Source organism: Haliotis cracherodii, unplaced genomic scaffold, assembly GCF_022045235.1.
Source record: "Haliotis cracherodii isolate W230 unplaced genomic scaffold, xgHalCrac1.p SCAF_9, whole genome shotgun sequence".
In the NCBI taxonomy this organism is placed as follows: Eukaryota; Metazoa; Mollusca; class Gastropoda; order Lepetellida; family Haliotidae; genus Haliotis; species Haliotis cracherodii.
The window spans coordinates 2,339,708-2,363,485 of record NW_027266343.1 but is presented as its reverse complement, the minus strand read 5'-3'; the positions used below and the strand labels follow the sequence as shown (position 1 = coordinate 2,363,485).

General features: G+C 40.8%; 1 protein-coding gene across 1 annotated transcript; it reads left to right on the top strand.

Annotated features, from left to right (window-relative positions):
- Nucleotides 1-612: 612 nt before the first annotated feature.
- Nucleotides 613-4,342, top strand: LOC139452599 (uncharacterized). Its single transcript, XM_071234125.1, has 5 exons — nucleotides 613-888; nucleotides 1,078-1,678; nucleotides 2,157-2,378; nucleotides 3,094-3,253; nucleotides 3,922-4,342. Exons 1-5 carry the CDS (start codon nucleotides 613-615, stop codon nucleotides 4,340-4,342), a joined length of 1,680 nt encoding a protein of 559 aa, XP_071090226.1.
- Nucleotides 4,343-23,778: the final 19,436 nt, after the last annotated feature.

The window sequence follows — 23,778 nt, the reverse complement described above, 5'->3', positions numbered from 1 at the left end:
GAGCCCTGATCCTGCAGTAATCTAGACTTGTCAAACATTATAGACTTGCATGGGCTGGATTGGACATATTTGTTTCATGGTATTTTTGGCAGACTAGAACAATTGCAACTGGACTAATGGGATCGGGTGGGGGTCAGGCTCGCTGACTTGGTTGATGCATGTCATCGTATCCCAATTGTGTGGATCGATGCTCATGATTTAAATCACTGGATTGTCTGGTCGAGACTTGATTATTTACACACCGCCGTCATATAGCTGGAATATGGCTGAGTGCGGAGTCAAACAACAAACAAACAATCAAACAACAATGGTAAAGTCTTTATTTTCTTTTATAAAAGAATATTTTCAAACTATTTTGTTAAGGAAAGCCGAGAGAACAATTCATGTTGGACTCTATTGAAACGTCACGGGAGTGTCCGAGGCTGTCCGATTGGACATGGCTAACGCTGGGGCGGGGCGTAGGCTGGGGGCGGGGCGTAGTGGATATGTGTATAAATCACACTATGCTTACTTGATGTTAAGTAAGTTGATGCTCGAGTAGTCATAGAAGGAGAAGTGTAACGCGGGAGTTAGAATCTACGTCTTGTTATCTTGTTGTTAAAGTGTTATCAAATGGATATGGGGGTAGTTGCACTGGCGACTGCAATTCTGGCAATGAGTGTTTGCACTACTGCTTTTAAACCTGTTAATTTTAAGCCGTTAACATTTGCACAACACCTGAACAAGTTTTTTGGTGTGTCCATTCGGAAGCCAACCAAGAATAGCGGAGAACCGACAGGAAAGTACACAGAAGCCTCTGGAACTGTTGATGGGGTTGACGTTGTCCTGTCTGGTCCAGAGACAGGGTCCAAACAGTCAACGTCACTACCATCAGCGGATCAAGTCAACATCGACATCCAAGAAACCCTTACACCGCCTAATCCACGACACCAGCTTCCGGGGTTCAACAAAACTTTGTTGAAGTCGACTTCTTCAGATGCGGGAGGCAACTCTCCCAAACTGTTACTTCCTGACACTCTAGTGCCACAGGCAGGATCCAAAACGTCAACGCCAACACCATCGTTGGATCAAGTCAACATCGACATCCATGAAACCCTGACACCGCCTACTCCACCACACCAGCTTCCGGCGTTCAACCAAACTTTGTTTAAGTCGACTTCTTCAGATGCGGGAGGCAACTCTCCCAAACTGTTACTTCCTGACACTCTAGTGCCACAGGCAGGATCCAAAACGTCAACGCCAACACCATCGTTGGATCAAGTCAACATCGACATCCATGAAACCCTGACACCGCCTACTCCACGACACCAGCTTCCAGCTTCTAACAAGACCGTTTTGACATCGTCTACTTCAGATGCAGAAAACATTGCTTCAAATGTTTTACTCCCTGAAACAACAGTACCAACGACCGCTAGCCAAACTAAAAACATTACAATGTCAAAGAAGAGTGATATTCGAAAAAAAATTCAATTGCTATTTGTGACATTGGTCAAACAGATCGCTGACCTTGAAACGAAAAGCAGGGGGTTTGGCATAATACCCCGCGAGGTACAGATAGAGAGTTACGGTGAGGGTATACCAGTCTCTTTTTCCAAACTGGCTGGACGAGTGTTGGCACTGTCGGAGGCATTGTTAGCTTATCTGAAGAACGAATCTTACTCAGAGGCGGCTGAAGCACGTGAGTACTTTTAGATCCTGCTTATATTTTTCTTAAGATGTCAAAATCAAGCTGTACAATTAAACTGCTACCAACGTGTATATCTGTGTCAGAATATGGTTGAGAATACTCAGAATAGTATTCCATTTTGGTCATTCGAAACTATCTCAATGTTCCAATGGGATCGAAGACTGCAATTACTACTTTGATTGTTTGTTGTTTAACTCAGTAATATTCCAGCTTTATGACGGCGGTCTGGAACTAATCGAGTCTGGACCAGATAATCAAGTGATTGACGTCATGAGCATCGATCCACACATTGATCAAATTTATTTATACACAAAATTACCCAGCCACAGATTACTCTTTACAAACTGTTGCAGGGATGATGGTTTAATATACACGATAACATTTAATAAGAGTTCTTTCAAAATGCAGTTACACACACAAAACCCTCGGTATACTTGCCCCCTTTATAATTCTTTTACATGCATTTCAGGATTCTCAGACCGACAGTATGCTGGAACTCTGGAAACACGCCGTATAACTAATCCGTCTGGCATGGCATTTAGCAACATTCACAAGGACGTCATGTACGTCATTAACGACGGCAGCTCAAAAGCAGGTCCCGTGATCTTGGCCCTCAACAAAACCGGCGAATTACTTAATTACTTTAAACTTAAAGGCGGCTCGAACAATGACTGGGCTGCCATACAGATAGGTTAGTTCCATGAAATTTAAAGATACGATGCTAAGTGAAATTCAAATTAGTGTCTTGAAATTTCAATTTAGTATCTTAAAATGTCAACTTCTGTATCTTGAAATTTCAACTTAGCATCTTGAAATGCTGTCGTACAATATTCAAGCAGCTCCAGCCTTTGGTACGGAAGCCTTTTAGGGCCTTTGTTTTTTTAGAAGATGTTAGAAGGCTTTCGTACTTTGGTGTCAATTAACTTGTTTTAACTTTGCCAATCCGAACAGAAATTCCGATTCATATGAATATAGAAAAAGATTCGCAAGAGATGAGCCCATTTGTAAAATGCTTACGAAAAATTCGGAATCGTATAATGAACTCTGCTTTTAGCAGAAATGTCTTTTGATTGTAGATAGGGTTTTATCGCTTTTATTTGATACATCCGTGACTGTTTTTTTCTTCTCACGACTGGATTTTGGTTTGGATTTGGTTTGTTCTTTAACGCCGCACTCAGCAATAATCCAGCTATATCACGGCGGTCTGTAAATAATGGAGTCTGGACCAGACAATCCATTGATTGATATCATGATCGAAGCTCATGATGTCAATCACTGGATTGTCTGGTCCAGACTCGATTATTTATAGACCGCCGTCATATAGCTGGAATATTGCAGAGTGCGGCGTTAAACAACAACAACAACAGCAAAACATCCTCCTCAGGAAGTTTCGAACACTGTTTCAGCCCCATGTTCCTCGACAACTTCTCGGAGCTGTATATATATCGGTGACATTGACGACCCAGATGGACCCAAAGGTACATCAAACATCATCTACATATGCCAGGAACCCGAAGACCTCATGGGCGGCCATCAGCTTCACATTGAAGACAGGATCAGGATCAAGTGAGTTGTCCTCTTTTTGTAAAATGTCTTGTTTTAGATGAACATGTTTTACATATGTTCAAAAACACTTAATGTACGATGATGCATAATATGCAGAATAACATGTAAATGTTTGATGAAATTAACAGTGTGTAATGTTAAGATATGCTTGATGTAGTGCAAATAATAAAACATTTCGTTTCACGCCGTTCAAACAGGATTTCAGCTTTATCACAGCATATCAGCTGGCACAGGTGGCGCTGTCGTCTAAGGCGCCTTAATTGACCGTGCAAAATTGTGTCCCTGAGACGCACTAGAAACCTGCAATCGGTGGGTCGAATCCCATATTCTTCTTGACAACGGGATCGGGTGGTCAGGCTCGCTGACTTGGTTGATGCATGTCATCGATCCCAATTGCGTGGATCGATGCTCATGATATCAATCACTGGATTTTCAAGTCCAGACTCGATTATTTACAGACCATATAGCTGTAATATTGCTGAGTGCGGCGTTAAACAACAAACCAAAGAACCAATTCTTCTTGACAATATTTCAGAATGAAGTGTAAGACGTACTTTTCTGCCACTGCGAGCAGATTGATCGTGATGTAGCTGAATTGCTGTTCAAAGCGGCGTTAAACCAACCTGACTCACTCGCTTCTCAAAACATACATATTTATATCTTCAAAGGAAAATAGATGACTCTAGTATGGTGATGATGGTCTCGCCAAGAGCAGAGATATACCTCATACCACAGCGGAAACATGAATCAACCGTTTACAAGATCAGCAAAGGAAAAATCACAGCAGTCTGCCAGTTCAAGTTTGAGTCCAAATGGAGTGGGCCGGTTGACGGGGACATATCAGCCGATGGCGACATGATGCTGATAAAGACATACGACTTCGTGTACTACTTCTACGTCCCCGAAAAAGACTACCCTGAAGCCCTCTGTTACCACACTACACGCGCGCAGCTGAAGTATACCTGGGAACTGTGCGGGGAAGTGGTAACCTTTAGCCCTGATGCTATGTCATATTACACGTGTAACAACCAGTTGTACTCCCCAATGTGGAGGTACGACAGACTCAAGATAAAGGAGGTGGACTATTGAAGAAAACACATTATTAATATTATTATTATTATTATTATTATTATTATTATTATTATTATCATCATCATCATCATCATCATTATTATTATTATTATTATATTGCTGAGTGCGGCGTTAAACAGCCAACCTATTATTATTATTATTATTATTATTTTGGGGGTGGTGGTGGTGGTGGTGGTTGGGGGGTGGGTCAATACATTCCAGTGACTCAAAATCCTTTCGTGAGGGTCAAAATCATAATTTTTCGGTAGTCTATCCAACACATTGAGAGGCTACGCTGGTAAGTTTAAGCCTCTTCAAAGATCATTTTTGATGCTTACAACCCCAACATCCCTTTCTGGCTCCTTTCTGCTCCATGTAAATAATGTCATTGGATGCGCGGTAGGATGACACAATATCTGTAAGACATCCTGTAAATATTTTGCATTGTGCATTCAGACACGTTATAGGGCCGTAGTTTTGGGGATCAGTCAAATCACCTTTCTTTGGGTTGGTTGGTTTGGTGTTTAACGCCGCACTCAGCGATATTCCAGCTATATGACGGCGGTCTGTAAGTAATCGTGTCTGGATTTGACAATCCAATAACATGGGCATCGATCCAAGCAATTGGGATCGATGACATGCATCAACCAAGTCAGCGAGCCTGACCACCCGATCCCGTTAGTCGCCTTCTACGACAATCATAGTCACCTTTTACGGCAAGCATGACCTTTCTTTTGGAGAAGTATTGTTCGACCTTTGCACAACCAAGGCGGAACATCCCATGTATCCACAAGAGAATTAAAACAGTGAATTAATGGTGTTTGGACAGTTTCCAAAACCGTTTTCGAATATCATCAGGCCCTGGCACCGTGTTAGATTTGGACTATTTAATTACAAGGGACTATTTAGTTGTATAGGAAATAAATGCTGAATCATCAGTTGGTAGTTTTCAGTGGTATAGGGTTTCAGTAGTTACTTATCGTGACTGATCTGTGACCATGTTGTAGAGGCATGTCCTTGACGTTTCAGACAATAAAACACTGGATATATAAATTTGTGTTATCCCCTAATCAATTTCATTGATCATATGGAACAATATAATCGATTATAACGTTCGTGCATCAGAAAGACAAGCCCCTGGTAATTCAGAGAATCAACTTATCATTGATCGAAAAAATATTACTATTGTGGAAGCCCTAATACCGAAACTGGATACTTGTGGGAGAAGTTCTCTCTTAACACATTGATAAGTACATACATTGTTGCTGGAAATACGAATTCTATATGCTGAGGAAATGACTACAATTATCAACGGTCCTTCATTTGCGAATAAATAGCTTAGAACTGAGCTGTGTTTGTGAGGAATATTGAATGAACTGGTGACTGTGTAAGAGTGGTATTGCAACCAGTTTCTGACGACGGCATATGTGAACAGAAGTCAAACACCACCGGCTTAGGACATTAATGAATTCATATTTTATGAAAAATACACATCACTAGCTTAAAGCTCTTATGGATGTGCATATGAGGCAAGCCAGACATATTTGGCTTTATGGCATTACTCAATTCGGAGATGAGGCAAGTCATACATATTTGGCTTTGTGGCATTACTCAATTCGGAGATGAGACAAGCCAGACATGTTTGGCTTTATAGCATTACTCAATTCGGAAATGAGGCAAGCCAGACATATTTGGCTTTATGACATTACTCATTTCGGAGATGAGGCAAGCCAGACATGTTTGGCTTCATGGCATTACTCAATTCGGAGATGAGGCAAGCCAGACATGTTTGGCTTCATGGCATTACTCAATTCGGAGATGAGGCAAGCCAGACATGTTTGGCTTCATGGCATTACTCATTTCGGAGATGAGGCAAGTCAAACATATTTGGCTTTATGACATTACTCATTTCGGAGATGATGCAAGTCAAACATATTGGGCTTTATGACATTACTCAATTCGGAGATGAGACAAGCCAGACATGTTTGGCTTCATGGCATTACTCATTTCGGAGATGAGGCAAGTCAAACATATTTGGCTTTATGACATTACTCATTTCGGAGATGATGCAAGTCAAACATATTTGGCTTTATGACATTACTCATTTCGGAGATGATGCAAGTCAAACATATTTGGCTTTATGACATTACTCATTTCGGAGATGATGCAAGTCAAACATATTTGGCTTTATGACATTACTCATTTCGGAGATGATGCAAGTCAAACATATTTGGCTTTATGGCATTACTCAATTCGGAGATGAGACAAGCCAGACATGTTTGGCTTCATGGCATTACTCAATTCGGATATGAGGCAATTCAAACATATTTGTCTTCTTTGCATTACTCAATTCGGAGATGAGACAAGTCAGACATCAACCATTTTAGGCCTGAGGTGGTAAGATACATGGGGGATGTGGTAAATCAAACATTAGTAATTGTGAATTGCGTCTTATATTTACCTCGTGTAGATGATGTGACAAGTAAAACTTAATTCATTGTGTTTCATATATGACTACTAAAGTGGTGTAGGCAATAAATACTTGATCATCTGTTGGTAGTTTTCGGAGTATATTGTTGTCGTAGATGCCAATCACAGCTGAACTCTTCACCAGCGTGTCCTTCGCCAATTATGATCTCCCCCCTTGCGGATCATTTTCTTTAGGCACACACGTCAGAACTTCTTCTCTGATGAGAACAAGAACAAGACGTTTAGCTTAAGCTAAAGCTACAGCTATAGCAAAGATCTGAAATCGTTCAGTAATGGTCAAATAGCCAATTCCTCTCCACTGATTTACCCACCTGACGAAATAAAACCGCCTAATCTTTTCATATTTATATCTATGCATATAGATTATGAGTCACAAACGACTCTCCACCATGACAAGAGTAAGTGAGTGAGTGAATGAGTAAGTGAGTGAGTGAGTGAGATGGATGAGTGAGTGAGTGACTGAGTGAGTTAATGCTTTACGTCACATCGGCAATATTTCAGCCATATCGTGACGAGAGTGAGTGAGTGAGTGAGATGGATGAGTGAGTGAGATGGATGAGTCAGTGAGATGGATGAGTCAGTGAGGTTGATGAGTCAGTGAGATGGATGAGTCAGTGAGTGTGGCTTTACGTACGCTACTTTTAGCATTAATCCAGCAATATCATAGACACCAGAAAAGGGCACAGTTATAAGAGGGATGACTTCAACTTTCAAATAGTCAACTTTATGTCGAGAATATTCTACCAGCTTCAGCCTATTGTGTCTACATTTCGTAACATTAAGGTACAATCGAGGATACACTTTCTACGAAGATTTCAAGAGCGTCACACAACTCTTGCACACAGGTTGATCAGGGTTAATTTTCAAGGCCTAATAAACATGTGGAAGGCATTTAATTTGACGCATCTGTGACACAGATTATGTCCTATGCAATTCGCTTATTTTTTATTTGATTTCCCGTGTTTTGTGAAGGGTGCCATCGGATGGGCAGGTCACGCTCACCTTTCTACCTGGTTTCATCATCATTTGATCGTGATACATGATACAGTCGGATACAGTCGACACTGCTTTAAGTAGACATTTGTTGTGATTATGGAAATGATTTTGTCCCTTTCGTTAAAATGCCATGAAGCCCTGGACGACAGGAAAGACAGACAACATTGATGCGTCAAATATAGAAATGTCTTCCACATGCCTCCCATGAAAACTTTTGGAATGTTTACTAAGACCTCGTTTTGTTTGTTTGTTTGTTTGTTTGTTTGTTGTTTAACGCCAACCAAGCCTGACCACCCGGTGCCGTTAGTCGACTCTTACGACAAGCGATTCGCCCCTTATGAGAAGCATGGGTTACTAAGGCCTTGGATGTCGTAAAGTATCATTAATTTATCAATGAATATGTCTATTTAGATTTGAATGCCCAAGACAAAACTAGTCCTGGCGTTGCGAAGTTGTCTGTAATATGTTTTAAATATCTTTCCGGTTTTAGTAAAGATGGATCTAAAGGTATGTATCATTAATTATTTCCACATTTCTTTTGAGATACAATTGAGGATGCTCTTTCTACCAATATTTCATCGAGTGCCATATGACTCGCTCAGAAGTTGTTTATTCAAGGTTTACAACATTCAACAAAAATGTAAAAGTAACAAAAATGATGATCGATGCAATGTTTTTGACTTGTGCCATATGTTCCGATGTTTTGTCACGTGAAGAATTGACTTGCCTTTGCACGTGTTTGTGACGGGTGCCTCCGGTGGGGCAGTATACGCTCACCTTTTCGCGAACACCTGGTATCATCACTTTTGATAGTGATTCATAAAACACATGCCCATGATATAGTCGGAGTCGTACTATATTATCATTATCATTTACAGACTAAAAATAAAAAATGAAGCAAAGATGGTTTTGGTGATCCTAGCACAGTCAGGCTGGTTAGGCTCATCATCAGCTCAGGGCCTTTGCCCCCTCTACATGCAGCCCAAACAGCGAATGATATTTCTCCCAGGAAGCGCTGCCTAGTCAAACCCACCCAGAACTTTTCGGAGAATGTGAAGACTCCCCAACACTGCAGCCTTCTGCATTACCCAGATTGTCAAAAGGGCTGTATTCCTGGCAACAAACTCGGGTACTCTCCCAATGTCAGTCAACAGACTGGTACCAAACCTAAGGCACCAAGAACAATGGGGAGTCGGACAACTTGGTATTTGGGATGCAAGCGTGACATTTCGAAAGCGAGGTCTGCATATTTGCCATGTTTTTCCTGAATCTTGTCAATCACATTAGTGTCAAAAGGGACAGAAAAAATTCAATAATACAAATGATTTCATTGGATTTATCAAAAAGGACAAGATCAGGTTTGTTGGCCCGGATACGTCTGAGCCTGTATACGGGCCTATTCCAAAGAATTTTGTATCTATAATTTGCCATGACGTCCTCTACATATCCTGGGTCGTGAGTTAGTGAGTTGTGAGTTAGTAATTTGGATTTACGCCGCTTTTAGCAATATTCCAGCAATATCACGGCGGGGGACACCAGACATGGGCTTCACACATTTGTACCATGGGTCGACCTCTGCGTCAAAGCCACAAGCATGGCGAATAATAAAAGGATCGAGCCACTCCATCATGTCGCTTAAGATATTGTGTTTGTGCCAAAGCAGGGCATCCATTGACAATGTGTTGGACAGTCTCATTAAATTCATTACATAATCTACATTTCATATTTACTTTTTGATGCAAAATCACACATTGTTGTTATTGTTGTTGTTGTTATTATTATTACCATACTTGTTAATATCAAACAAGAAACATTTCGAATGTCTATGTTGTCCTTTGTTGTCATATTGGTCTTGTTTGGATTCTTTGTTATTCTAGAAACGCTATACCTCATAAAAGCAACTCTGAAACAGTTATTAAGTCATGACTTAAGCATTAGAATGAAGTTACATGTCAAGTTGCATTGTATAAAGGATCTTCAAATGATTGCTCATGCACTATAAGACATAACAGCACAACTGATTAATGGATGTTTCAATATTAAATGCATTGCCAAGAACACACAAAGCATTGCACTATAAACCACAATTTGCTTTAGTGAACAAAGAAAGACGGGGGACATTGTTTGATGTTTAGATGATGGCAATCGCTATGGTGAGCGTAGTCAGGACAATCAACACCTTTACAACACAAATGAAAATGGTAACACGGTATTAAACGAGCCGGCTAGGACCAGATTTGAATACAGTAAACTACGGTTATAACGAACACGCTTATAACGAACTGACGGATATGACGAACTTACTTTTTGATCCCGACTATTTGCTGTAGTTATGCTGTATATATGCTTATAACGAACTACGGTTATAACGAACTAAAATTAGTAGTCCCTTTGAGTTCGTTATAACCGTACTTTACTGTACTAAATTTCGAATGGAGAAATGAGGAAGAGCTTATTAACATGATGAACAACACATTGGCTAGCTTCGAAACGGTATATGCAAAACTACAAGATATCTCACAGTATGACAACAACTTTATCAATATAACCTACGTCGACGCTGTATATTTATATTTACAAGATAACCAAATGTCAATAAGATATATACATACTGGCAGGATAATAACAAGTAAAAGCGACAAAGTATATTCAATTAAGAAATTCTGGTCGGTCCGTTGTACGATTCCAAATGCATCACGATCATGGGTTTATGAATCACAATCTAATAGCGATGATATACCAGGTGTTCGCGAAAAGGTCACCGTATTTTGTCCCTACCGTCATAAACTCATCCAAAGGCTAGTCAATTGTTCACCTGAATACACATGGGACCATATGGTACAAGTAAGTTCAATCATCTGAGAGGTACTATTATATATACTGCAAGAGAAAACCACGGTATTGACAACGGTATAAGAATCTCTACCGAAACGTCGCCTATACAGTCTTAAAGAGGTTCTTATCCATAAATTGTGTCTACTTTGTCATCCGTCAACTTCTAAGTAATGCCTATCAAACAATTCAGAAAACCTCTCTATCCAAACTTGGAAATGAAATAACATGGAACTAACACTCCATTCATGTCCTCTCCAAGCATGTCCTTTAAGTGCATGTCCTCTCCAGGTAGGGAATGGACCGCTTCCGTGGTCTAGTGGCAGAGCGTCCGCCCGGAGAGCGGAAGGTCCAGGGTTCGATCCCCGGATGCGTCACACCAAAAGACGTTAAAGATGGTACTTGTTCTTACTCTGTCTGGCGCATTTGGGGGTAAAAACAAGGACTGGTCGGCTCGTGGTCAGTTTACTTTTTCTGAGTGGGGTAATTATGTTAAACTGCAGCATGGTATCTCAGTGGGCTAGATATGAGGATCTTATTCCACGAAGGAATTCCTTCCCAAGAATATTTCAAGTTGTAGACTGCATAGGATCGTGTGGGATTGCCTGCGGTTGTTCTATTGTTTTGTTTTTATTTAATATGTTCGAATGCATAAGCAAAATTAGGAGAAAAGTAATTTTGTGTTTGTAATTAACGTAATTCCTAATGGAGATATGGTGGTAAATGTTGGAATGAAAGCATTTTTCTGTGTACGGCTAGTGGTCGAGGTTGTTTTTGAGGCCTTATGCATGTTGATGTCAATCATTTTATTGATGAAGATATGTTTTCTTCGCTTCAAAATTGTTCTTATGGTCAACGTACTTGATTGGATGAGGAGAAATATAAATACATCAATCAGTTGACTAAAACATTTCTTCAAGAAACATAAATGTACACCGATCATGTATCATATGTTGAAAGTATATCGTACCTGTTTCTCACATGATAATGTAGATGTTATATTTAGCTCAGATAGCAATCGATCACATTCCAAATGGTTTGAAATTAAATCATTGAAGAAAATAATTTGTCAAAGGGTAGAAATTCAGCATTATAATGAAAATGATTTGAAATCGGGGAGTTTAAATTCATCACTGCCGGAACTGTCATAATATTGTGGTGATGTCATGTTTCTGTGGGCTTGTCAGCAACTGATTTGACTGAAATGAGGGGTACTGGTGGTAAGTAAATTTAAAAATCATTTAAAAGTATACACATAATTACAGACATGGAATAGAATTCTATATGCTCTGAATAATATTCAACAATTCCACAATTTGCACACACCATCTTATTTTGGTAATTCCAACACGTGCAACATACACATAACCTTTCTGAGAATTTCTTGGATAATCCTGTAAAGTTTCAGCCTTATCGAACTGTTTGCTGATTATCAAGAATTCCGACGAGAATACCACGCTATTTCACATTCCCACATGAACCTCTCCGTAATAGAGGGGCGCAGGGGTGGCCTGGAGGTTAAAGCGTTCTATCGTCTCACAAAAGGGCCGGGTTCGATTCCCCACAACGTGTGTACATTTCTGGTGTCCCCCGCCGTGATATTGCTGGAATATTGCTAAACGCGGCGTAAAAACTATTCTCACTCACGTAATCGTATAACAGGAAATTCACATCTAATTATAATCATGACATCATAAATGGATAGCACATATATTGAGATGACATATTCATAAGCGAAGTGAATCATATACACAACAGCAATATACGCCTACAACAAACGTAACTATAATCATGATAAGAAAGGGAAAACATTATTCACAAAAATACAGCATATCATAATCATACACAAACGTGACCCAAAGAAAACATACAATAATATGAAACTTCAGTTTAGACAATAACACTTCAAATTACAATCATGATACAAAGGCATAACGTCTATATGAAAATATTAATAAAATACATCTTAGTGATAAACCAGGTGAATCATACGGACAACAGGAATGCATTTGCAATACAATGGAACTTCGCTTAGATGTGAAACGATTCTTAACATTACATCTATGAAAAAATTAAACTGTCAATGTAAATACGAAAACATACGTTGACTGAATGATAATATGTGCTACGTATTTTTCCGATGGAGCTTTCATTTATAAGTACAGTTGACACTGTCTTTTGTAACGTAGTGTAATAACGTTTTCGCAAGTCTTTGCTTAATTTCGGTAAACTGTTTGACATAGGAATCTGTGCACAAAAGTACTTTAAAAAACATAGCAACTACTTTTATGTCATTTCTAGAAGGCCACAGAAATAACGATACCACCATGTACTTTTAGCAAAATACCACAAACTCAAACAAGATGCTCTGCCCCTTGATATCTTAATATGAATCCTTGCTGCATTTCCGATATATCACTTCAAGTCTAAATATACGCCATGTTTAAACACATGCAGAAAACAGTTAAAACCGGATAAAGAATTACTTGAGCTATCTCAACAAGAAAGTTGTAATTACTTCCGGTTTAATCGTATCACTAATGGTGAGCTGAAATACATGTTACAAAGATTTCAGTGTATCTGGCTACGCTAACAGGAACTTTACATGCATCCAGTAATATTTTAAAAAAGAAAACCCATGACTTATTAGTCCCATAGGAAATACGGTCACTTGCTGGATACAGAAATCATATTTCTACCGAAGAACGGCTTTAAAAAAAACAAAACCCATGCATCAAGCTAGCTCCATGACAAAACTATATTCACTGTAATGACAGTGACCCAAAATCCATCACATGCATGATGGATTCCAGTTCGAAACATGTGTACGAGCTCTTAGCAAACAAGTCATACCGGAGTACAAGATACACACTGGGAGTACCGGAGTACAAGATGCACACTGGGAGTACCGAAGTACAAGATACACACTGGGCCATAGAGAATCCAACTATTACACACACACACACACACACACTGGGAGTATCCAACTATAACACACACACACACACACACACTGGGAGTATCCAACTATAACACACACACACACACACTGGGAGTATCCACGTATAACACACACATTGGGAGTATCCACGTATAACACACACACTGGGAGTATCCAACTATAAAACACACACTGGGAGTATCCATCTAACACACACACACACACACTGGGAGTATCCACGTATATCACACACATTGGGAATATCCGACCATAACACACACACTGGGAGTATCCAACTATAACACAGACACTCACACACACACTGGGAGTATCCATATATAACACTCACATTGGGGAATATCCAACTATAACACACACACACACTGGGAGTATCCAACTATAACACACACCCACACACACACACACACACACACACACACACACACACACACACACACACACACACACACACACACACAGGGAGTATCCACGTATAACACACACACAGGGAGTATCCAAATATAAGACACACATTGGGAGTATCCACGTATAACACACACACTGGGAGTATCCAACTATAACACACACACACACACACACACACACACACACACACACACACACACACACACACTGGGAGTATCCACGTATAACACACACACACACACTGGGAGTATCCAACTATAAAACACACACTGGGAGGATCCAACTATTACACACACACACACACTGGGAGTATCCAACTATAACACACACACACACACACACACACACACACACACACACACACACACACACACACACACACACACACACACACACACACACACTGGGAGTATCCACGTATAACACACACACTGGGCGTATCCAACTGTAAAACACACACTGGGAGGATCCAACTATTACACACACACACACACACTGGGAGTATCCACGTATAACAACCACTGGGAGCATCCACGTATAACACATGTACACACACACTTGGAGTATCCAACTATAACACACACACACACACACACACACACACACACACACACACACACACTGGGAGTATCCACGTATAACACACACACCGGGAGTATCCAACTATAAGACACACATTGGGAGTATCCACGTATAACACACACACTGGGAGTATCCACGTATAACACACACACTGGGAGTATCCAACTATAATACACACACTGGGAGTATCCCCACCCCCCCCCCCCCCCCACCCCCACCCCACACACACACGTTTGAAAACGTGATAAAGTATTTCAAATAGTTTCTGATTTATCCGGTTGGTTTAGTATTTCGCTGTCATGCTGCCATAATGTTAACTTGTCATGGTATATATTGGCTTCACTTTGTTTTAACACAGAACCATTTTACGACCTTGACAAAGTCATCAAAAACAACTGTTGCAAAGGGAAAAGCTACCACAATGAGGTACACCCATCCAATAACAACAGTAGAAGACCTCATCTCCACATGACTTGTTTTCTTTAGGATTGATTTTGTGATATTTTTAAGGTTGACGGTTAAATTCCTCTTTAATTCTGTCACTTTCTCTGCTACTTTGTCTGGCTGGCTTGGTGCTGCCTTTGGATTTCGGCATCTACAGACACATTTCTTGCAGATCTGTCGCCCGAAACGAGCAACACCCAACGGTTCAATTGTTGTCCCAGTATCAGCCGTTGTAGTAGTAGTAATAGTGAGGTCGGTTGTTGAAGTGGTGTCAGCAGTAGTAGTAGTTGTGGTGGTGTCAGCTGTAGTAGTAGTTGTCGTGGTGTCAGCTCGAGTAGTAGTTGTGCTGGTGTCAACTGGAGTAGTAGTTGTGCTGGTGTCAGTTTGAATACACGTGAACATACTTATCTCAAACAAGTATTCACACACACAAATCGGAAAGACGGCTTATAATCCCTTTTAACAACGCTTTTCAGCCAATCAGATTATAAAACACCCCCCCCCCCCCCCCCCCCCCTCGTATCACAAATAGCCGCCTCCGTGGTCTAGTGGTAGAGCGTCCGATCCCCGTCCCCGTCATACCAAAAGACGTTAAAACATGGTACTTGTTCTTACCATGTCTGGCGCTCGGCATTGCGGGGCTAAAACAAGAACTGGTCGGCTCGGAGTCAGTATACTGTGAGTGGGGTATTCATATACTGACTGTGGTGTCTGAGTGGGGTATTCATGTTAAAATGCGGTATCTCAGTGAGATAGCACTATAAATCGCCATCAGTCGGGACTAGTACAAGCAGCCACACACACACGTGCATGCACGTCGCTATATAAGTGCAATACTATTGGACGCGACGTTAAACCCTATTTCACCTCACCTAACTTCCGTATCACAATTTGTTTGACATGGCTTGTCATTTCTTCATTCATTAATGTTGCTTACCCCATCCCGGACCTGCTTCGCACACAACTCGATGTCTAGAGTTTCCTGTGACTCTCTTCCATTTCGTTGCACCAACAGTTACAACACGACCGTCACCACTGCCATTGGTAATCCATCTGTTTGATATTTTAACAATTACATTGGTTCCTTGCCATTTCCAGTTCGCTCCTTCCTTTAGCAAACTTATCCAGTGATTACCTGAAAGTAGGTGATAATATTATGTTTCGTTAAATTTATCATGTTGGCATAAATGTTATTAACCAACCTAGTAACTATTAATCTCTCCAGTCTTATTTCTCACTCCGTTCTGTCTCTAGTTGAGTGTCCTGGTTAGAATCTGTCTCTTGTTACCAATGCTTGCTAAGAGGCGACTTAATGGATCGGTTGGTCAAGCTGTGTGACCTGGTCGATTGCTCGTGTACCCACGCTTACCGTAAAAGGCGACTTTGCTTCTCGTGAGAGGCGACTAACGGGATCGGGTGGTCTGGCTCGCTGACTTGGTTGAAGCATGTCATCGATCCCAATTGCGTGGATCGATGCTCATGATATAAATCACTGGATTGTCTGGTCCAGACTCGATTATTTACAGACCGCCGTCATATAGCATGAATATTGCTGAGTGCGGTGTAAAACAACAAACCAACCAACCAACTTAAGAGTTTTTGATAATCAGCACCGTATGGGCCCAGTAGTGTATGTGTACACACGTTGCTGATCTTCCAAGGGTGCAAATTGATTTTAAGATTCGTTGGACGTTGAAGGGTACTGCAAGGCGTTTTATAGGCATTTCTTAAAATGACTTTTATCTCCCAACAAGGACCCTAATAACATGTAATTGTATAACGTTTTTTTAAGTACAAAACTGCACACACCCATCATCCCACCCCTCCATCACATCCAAACACAAAAAATGCTTGATGGTATTTTCTGACCCCCTCCGTACCAAAGAATTACAATGAGATACACAAATTGGCGTTCGTTAGAACTGACTTACCAAAATGACCCACCACGATGCCCTGAATCTCAGCTGATATGTACACTGGTAGCTGTGTATGGCTTTCTTTGCAGAGATTTTTGGCCGATTCAAAGGTTTTCCCATCTCCTTGAAATCTGAAGACAGTGCCATTAAATGTGATCGCCGACGTGTTTGACATCGCTGAAAATGCAGATTTATAACATTTATAATTAATCATGATCTTTTGATATCAACTCTATAAACACCAGTCGATTACAGCAGTTGAATCGAGGCCTTTCAGTATGGAAAAAAATATCCTTATTCTATCCAGTAAAATTCTGACGCTTGCCAACGTGATTTTCTTTCTTTTTGTTTACATTTTATTTATTACATGCTCCGCCAACGTGATTTTCTTTCTTTTTGGTTACATTTGATTTATTACATGCTCCGCCAACGTGATTTTCTTCCTTTTGATTACATTTTATTTATTACATGCTCCGCCAACATGATTTTCTTTCTTTTTGATTACATTTCATTTATTACATGCTCCGCCAACGTGATTTTCTTTCTTTTTGATTACATTTTATTTATTACATGCTCCGCCAACGTGATTTTCTTCCTTTTGATTACATTTTATTTATTAAATGCTCCGCCAATGTGATTTTCTTTCTTTTTGTTTACATTTCATTTATTACATGCTCCGCCAACGTGATTTTCTTTCTTTTTGTTTACATTTTATTTATTACATGCTCCGCCAACGTGATTTTCTTTCTTTTTGGTTACATTTTATTTATTACATGCTCCGCCAACGTGTTTTTCTTCCTTTTGTTTACATTTGATTTCTTACATGCTCCGCCAACGTGATTTTTTTTCTTTTTGTTTACATTTTATTTATTACATGCTCCGCCAACGTGATTTTCTTCCTTTTGTTTACATTTCATTTATTACATTCTCCGCCAACGTGATTTTCTTTCTTTTTGTTTACATTTTATTTATTACATGCTCCGCCAACGTGATTTTCTTCCTTTTGTTTACATTTGATTTATTACATGCTCCGCCAACGTGATTTTCTTTCTTTTTGTTTACATTTTATTTATTACATGCTCCGCCAACGTGATTTTCTTTCTTTTTGTTTACATTTCATTTATTACATGCTCCGCCAACGTGATTTTTTTTCTTTTTGGTTACATTTTATTTATTACATGCTCCGCCAACGTGTTTTTCTTCCTTTTGTTTACATTTGATTTCTTACATGCTCCGCCAATGTGATTTTCTTTCTTTTTGTTTACATTTTATTGATTACAAGCTCATGATACAGTCAGAACTGAACAATCGACACTGCAATAAGCAGATTTCTTTTGACTATGAAACTGTTTTGTCGCTGGTCAGATCACAGTTTAATAAAAGCAGTAGTCAGTTTATAAAGGTGCAGGGATGAGGGACGCCAATGTTCCCAGTTATCATTTGTACGTTATATTTTCACTGACACTCATGGAAGCACAAGGTAATAACGTATGCTGAGTGCACAGGAACTAGTTATCGGTCAGTTAGAGTTCTTTACGGTCCTTTGTACGGTCCCTGTACAATATTAGAAACGTCTCTTTACTAACACTGTCCCGGGATCGTATATTACACAAAAATGTATTGTTTAACGCCGCTTGACGGCGGTCTGTAAATAATCGAGTCTGGACCAGACCATCCAGTGTGCAGCATCGAACCACGCAATTGGGATCGATGACATGCATCAACGAAGTCAGCGAGCCTGACCACCCGATCTCTTTTGTCGCCTCTTATGACAAGCATGGTCGCCTCTTACGTGAGTGAGTGAGTTGGGCTTTTAACATTATTCCAGTTATATCACGGCGTGTCAGCTTAATGTGGGAGGAAAGCCTGAAGTGATGCAGGTCTCAGACGTTTACCACTTCGGTGAAACCCATGAGCACGTGTATAGTGCTGACAAACCTAGAAACATAATTGGGGCGAACCGGGATTCGTTTGTGGTATCCAAATAATAAGAATAGGTCTTTAGCAACCTATATTTGTCGTGATTGTGATTGTGGGTTCGAATCCCGGTTCGCCCCGATTATGTTTCTAGGTTTGTCAGCACCTTACCCGTGCTCGTGGGTTTCACCGAAGAGAATATGTATACTGAGTCAAATTCAAAACTTCACATTTTTAAAAGCAATCCCATATATGGTATACAACGGACAAATCTATCAGAGAAGGTCATTTTTAATCATTAATGTCTAAAGAAGGATTTTAATTAACGGTGGTAACCATAATTTGTTCCAAGCACCTACGGTATTCGGTAATAACATCAACAGTTTAAATCATAAGTCTCAAGCACGAGTATCTGATGGCACACAAGTTCAGTAGCGTGTATGCACACCATGTGCGTTGACAACTGCCACACAACGCCTCCGCATGGACCTTGTGATGCTTGTGAACACATGATTGGGAAGACGACGCCATTGTTGCTGCAAAAATGTGCCAAGATCTTGCAAATTCTGTGGTTGGTTCTGGAGAGTGCGCAGACTTCTGCCAAGAGCGTCCCAAACGTGTTCGATGGGATTGAGGTCGGGAGACCTTGACGGCCAGCTGCCCATGACGTTGACTCCCGCATTCTGAAGGAAATTCCTTGTCAAAATTCCTGTGTTGGGTCTGGCATTGTCGTGTTGGAAGATCAAACCGGGTCCATGTGCTGCCATTAAAGGCAGAAGTTCTGGTGCCTGTACCTGGTCGCGGTAAGCAGCAGCGTTGAGGTTGCCACGGATGACAAGAAGCCTGGAACGTGCATTGCCACAGAAAGCACCCCACACCATGACACTTCCGCCTCGAAATCTGTCAACTTCCTGTACACAACACTGGGCGTAACGTTCATGACGGCGCCTCCACACCCTCGCCCCACCATCAGCAAATCGAAGATTAAATCGGGATTCATCACTGAAGACGACTTGATTCCAATTCCTCTGAGTCCATCGTAAGTGTCGCTGTGCCCACAATTGACGTTGACGTCTGTGTAATTGAGTCCGAATCGGCCCGCAGTATGGCCGTCGTGTTTGAAGGTGAGCAGTTCTCAGACGGTTTCGAACAATTTCCGCACTCAGTCTACCCCTAAACAGTTCATTTCTGGTTGATGTAGCCGACAAAAATCTGTTACAGAGGTGACGTAAGACAATCTGACGATCCTCTGCATGTGACGTCACACGTGGTCGACCTGGCCGAGGGCGATCAGCGGTGGTACCCGTTTGCTGTAGACGCGTCTGTAAATCATAAACAGTCCGTCGACTACAACACATCGTCCTTGCGACTTCAGCTACGTACGTTCCCGTCTGCAACATGCCGATGGCACGTTCACGTTGCACATTTGAAAGGCGTGGCATGACAAATGGCCGTAAAGACTTTTTCTTGTGTCTTTCTTTTTTTGTTAATGACTGCTAACAAGTATGGCTGAAAACACGTGCGGTATTATGGCCACGTCACCAGTTGCACGTGAAAAAACACTTTTGCCACTATAGTGCTGTGCACATGATTTTGATCGATTCACCTGCACAAAAACGGGTGTTATCTGAAGACAATACGTGGCCATTACTGTTTAAATACACAATAAGGGCCCACAATGATAACTGGTCATAATGTTAAAATTTTAGGATTGTGAAGTTTTTGATATGGTTCAGTATATAAAACAATACCAAAAGCAAAGTGCAAATACAGGTTCCACTTTTTAGGTTACAAAAACACGCCTATGAAGTTTTGTTTGAATGAAGAGGCCTAAGTCCTTAGCTTCAATTCCCGACCCCGTGTGTTTGCGTTATAAACCAAAAGCAAGGAGAAACACCAAAATTATTTTTTTATAATTATTTACATGCCAGTTTTATAAATTGATATTCGTGTATAATAGGTTGTTGTGACAGCCCCTGCTCGGACACCGAGATGCACCCATATTCAACATGCACAGTCGCGAGTTCCACGGGTATCACGATTTCCATTTGCAGAAAAAAACAAAGTATATTCGGGTATGAGGGTCTGTGTTTGTTGGCAGCTGAGTTCCGACGTGCCCTGTTTTTATCCTGCATTACGTAGTTTTCAAACTCAGCCAAATTAAAACATCTCTTTGTTTAAAATTGCAATTTAAGCTTCATTTATTATATTTATTTGGGGGTTGGGGAGGGAAGAGGGTTGTGTTGGGGTTGGTCACCCCCGCAACCCCCTATAAATCCGCCCCTGGGTCCAGACACTATGATTTAAAGGTAACCGTCATAAGGGAGGAAATCCACTAAGGGTGGCGTTAAACACCCACCCAACAATAAAATATCTGTAATGGCATCCGTTCGGAAACGTCATGTTGAAATAATAAAGGAGTTGAAATAGCTGAATTTCAAATGTTTAACTCACCAAGAAAACTTGACATTACTTACCTAGGCTCGATGGGATCACCCAAAGCAAGTACAAGAACATGATTTCGTGCCGTTGCGTATTACAACTGCCTGACACGATTCTGACAACTCGCTTGCGTGGTCGACGACGTCGCACACTATTGTTTCAAAATACAAGTTCCGTTTTAGTAAAAAGAACTGTCCATAAAAGATAGTTCAGACTTTACTTTTCGAACGCGAATCTTCAAGGCGGAATGAGGAAATAAATTCATCCGTCGTAATACATATACCTAACGATATACCAATACAATGGCCAATGCTATACCTATGAAATAACAACTGATTGGTCGAAACGCCTAGGCAGTAACCGTAACAAACGCCCACCACAGCAGTTTGAAATTGATTTACAATCAGATTCTAATGTTTTACGAATCAATATCTCTAGAGGGTTTCGTGATCTGATGAAAAATGAAATATGTTTACTTTGTCATCGGTAACGCTCATTCTTTTCACATCCAGCTTGAAATCATTGTTAAACATTCTTTGGAATTGAAGCACTTGAAATAGAAACTATTGTATTACCGGTAAATGTTTACAAGGCGTGATTCTCTGGGGGAACGGGGACTGAGTGATTTGATGATCAGACACCGTAATGTGTTGTGCAGAGATGCGTCCCGTAGCTGCCAGGTTCCACTAACCATTGGCCTGAAGTTCTAATTGGTATTTGACTGCCTAAGTAAGTCAAAGTCACTGCTGGCAAGTCAATAATGACTACAATAAGCTGAGAATCCTACAACATGATCGTTTCCGAATTTGGCACACATGTACATTGTGGCTTGAGCACACTTGATTACATTTTAACATGTGTGATTTAGATTCATTCATTCATTCACCCCATATGAACAATACTATCAAAGGCATCTACAGTTTTCACGTTTGCCAATTTTGCGATTTTATCGTGACATTGTCGCCTTTATCCTGTGTGACTGAGTTTCACATATTTTTTTCAAAAGTCCTCTGAATATATCTTATGATATCATCTTATATCATATAATTGTCCAAGAGCATAAGTTTTGTCCTCGGATTGTGGCTCAGGGTGGGTGCGGAAGACAAAACTCAGGGGTGAAGTTTAAACGACAGCAGCCACGTTTATTGTTGTGGGAATGTCGAAAAGATGTAAGTAGGTAAATAATGTTTGTTTGTTTATTTGTTGTTTAAAGCCGCACTCAGCAATATACCAACTATATGACGGCGGTCTGTAAATATTCGAGTCTGGACCAGACAATCCAGTGATTGACATCATGAGCATCGATCTACGCAATTGGGATACTATGACATGCATCAACCAAGTCAGCGAGCCAGACCACCCGATCCCGTTAGTCGCCTCTTACGACAAGTATAGTCGCCTTTTACGGGAAAAATGGGTTGCTGAAGACCTATTCTACCCGGACCTTCACGGGTCAGGGTAAGTAATGGCAAGTAATGGTAAGGCACACCGGGGCCGAGGGCCATTATGTTCCCGGTGCGGAGACACGCTCTGTCACCTGCACATAGCAGGAAGTCGGACGCCGATGTTTCATCGTCGACGTTGTCGTTGCGGGGCGGCCGCCGGAGCCGACGCCACGACTAGCCGTACATTCCGTCCGCTTCTGTCGGTGATCTGGGCCCGTCTCCCTGATTGAGCATGTCAGTCAGGTTGTGTAGATAGAGGAATTACGTAGCGTGATGCAAGGTCATAATCATGAAATCAATTATTAATTGGGTCAACTGCAAAGTCGTTAGTATATATTTCCTCAGTATCTCCAAGCTTTTGCTTTAAGAATAAGTAACTTCCTATGAGGCACAAGACAATTCTTGTATGTTCACAATTGATGTCATGCTGATGACGTTGACGTGTCGCTGAGAACGCTGATGTATCGCGTTCTCATAATGCTGCAGAGGAACATCTCATGTGAGGGCTAAACAATTGTAAACGATACCGTCATCATCATTCAATCGAACTCAGGGAATATGCCACCGAATAAGAAGTGTAGTTTGATACCCGTTGAATATTTATAAAATATTGAACGTCTACGCCAGAGAAGAATCAGTCACGATTCTTTGGGCATAAAAGGCAACATGGTATTGAAAATGATTGAAATGGATCAATGGAAATCCTCTTTCTTGAATGTAGCTTACTTTTGTAAGAAACGTGATGTCAGGAAAATGGAAATTGTATGACCTATTCGTGTATTAATTGATGCGGCATTGGACTGTTTGCTTATGGTATAACTCTGCAATCAGCAACATTCCAGCAATATGACAGCGGTCTGGAAATAAACGCGTCTGGACCAGACAATCCAGTGATTAACATCACCCACACCTAACCATGCACTAACCCTGAACACCCTATCTCGGACACTGGGTTAACACTTTTAATATATGAATGGATATATAGTTGTGCCCACGAAGATACATGATGACGAACATCACTAT

Coding starts and splice junctions, on each gene's coding strand:
- LOC139452599 (XM_071234125.1), top strand. CDS start 613: ATGGATATGGGGGTAGTTGCACTGGCGACTGCAATTCTGGCAATGAGT. Junction 889..1,077: donor CATCAGCGGATCAAGTCAAC/ATCGACATCCAA, acceptor GATCAAGTCAAC/ATCGACATCCATGAAACCCT. Junction 2,379..3,093: donor CTGGGCTGCCATACAGATAG/GTTAGTTCCATG, acceptor ACACTGTTTCAG/CCCCATGTTCCTCGACAACT.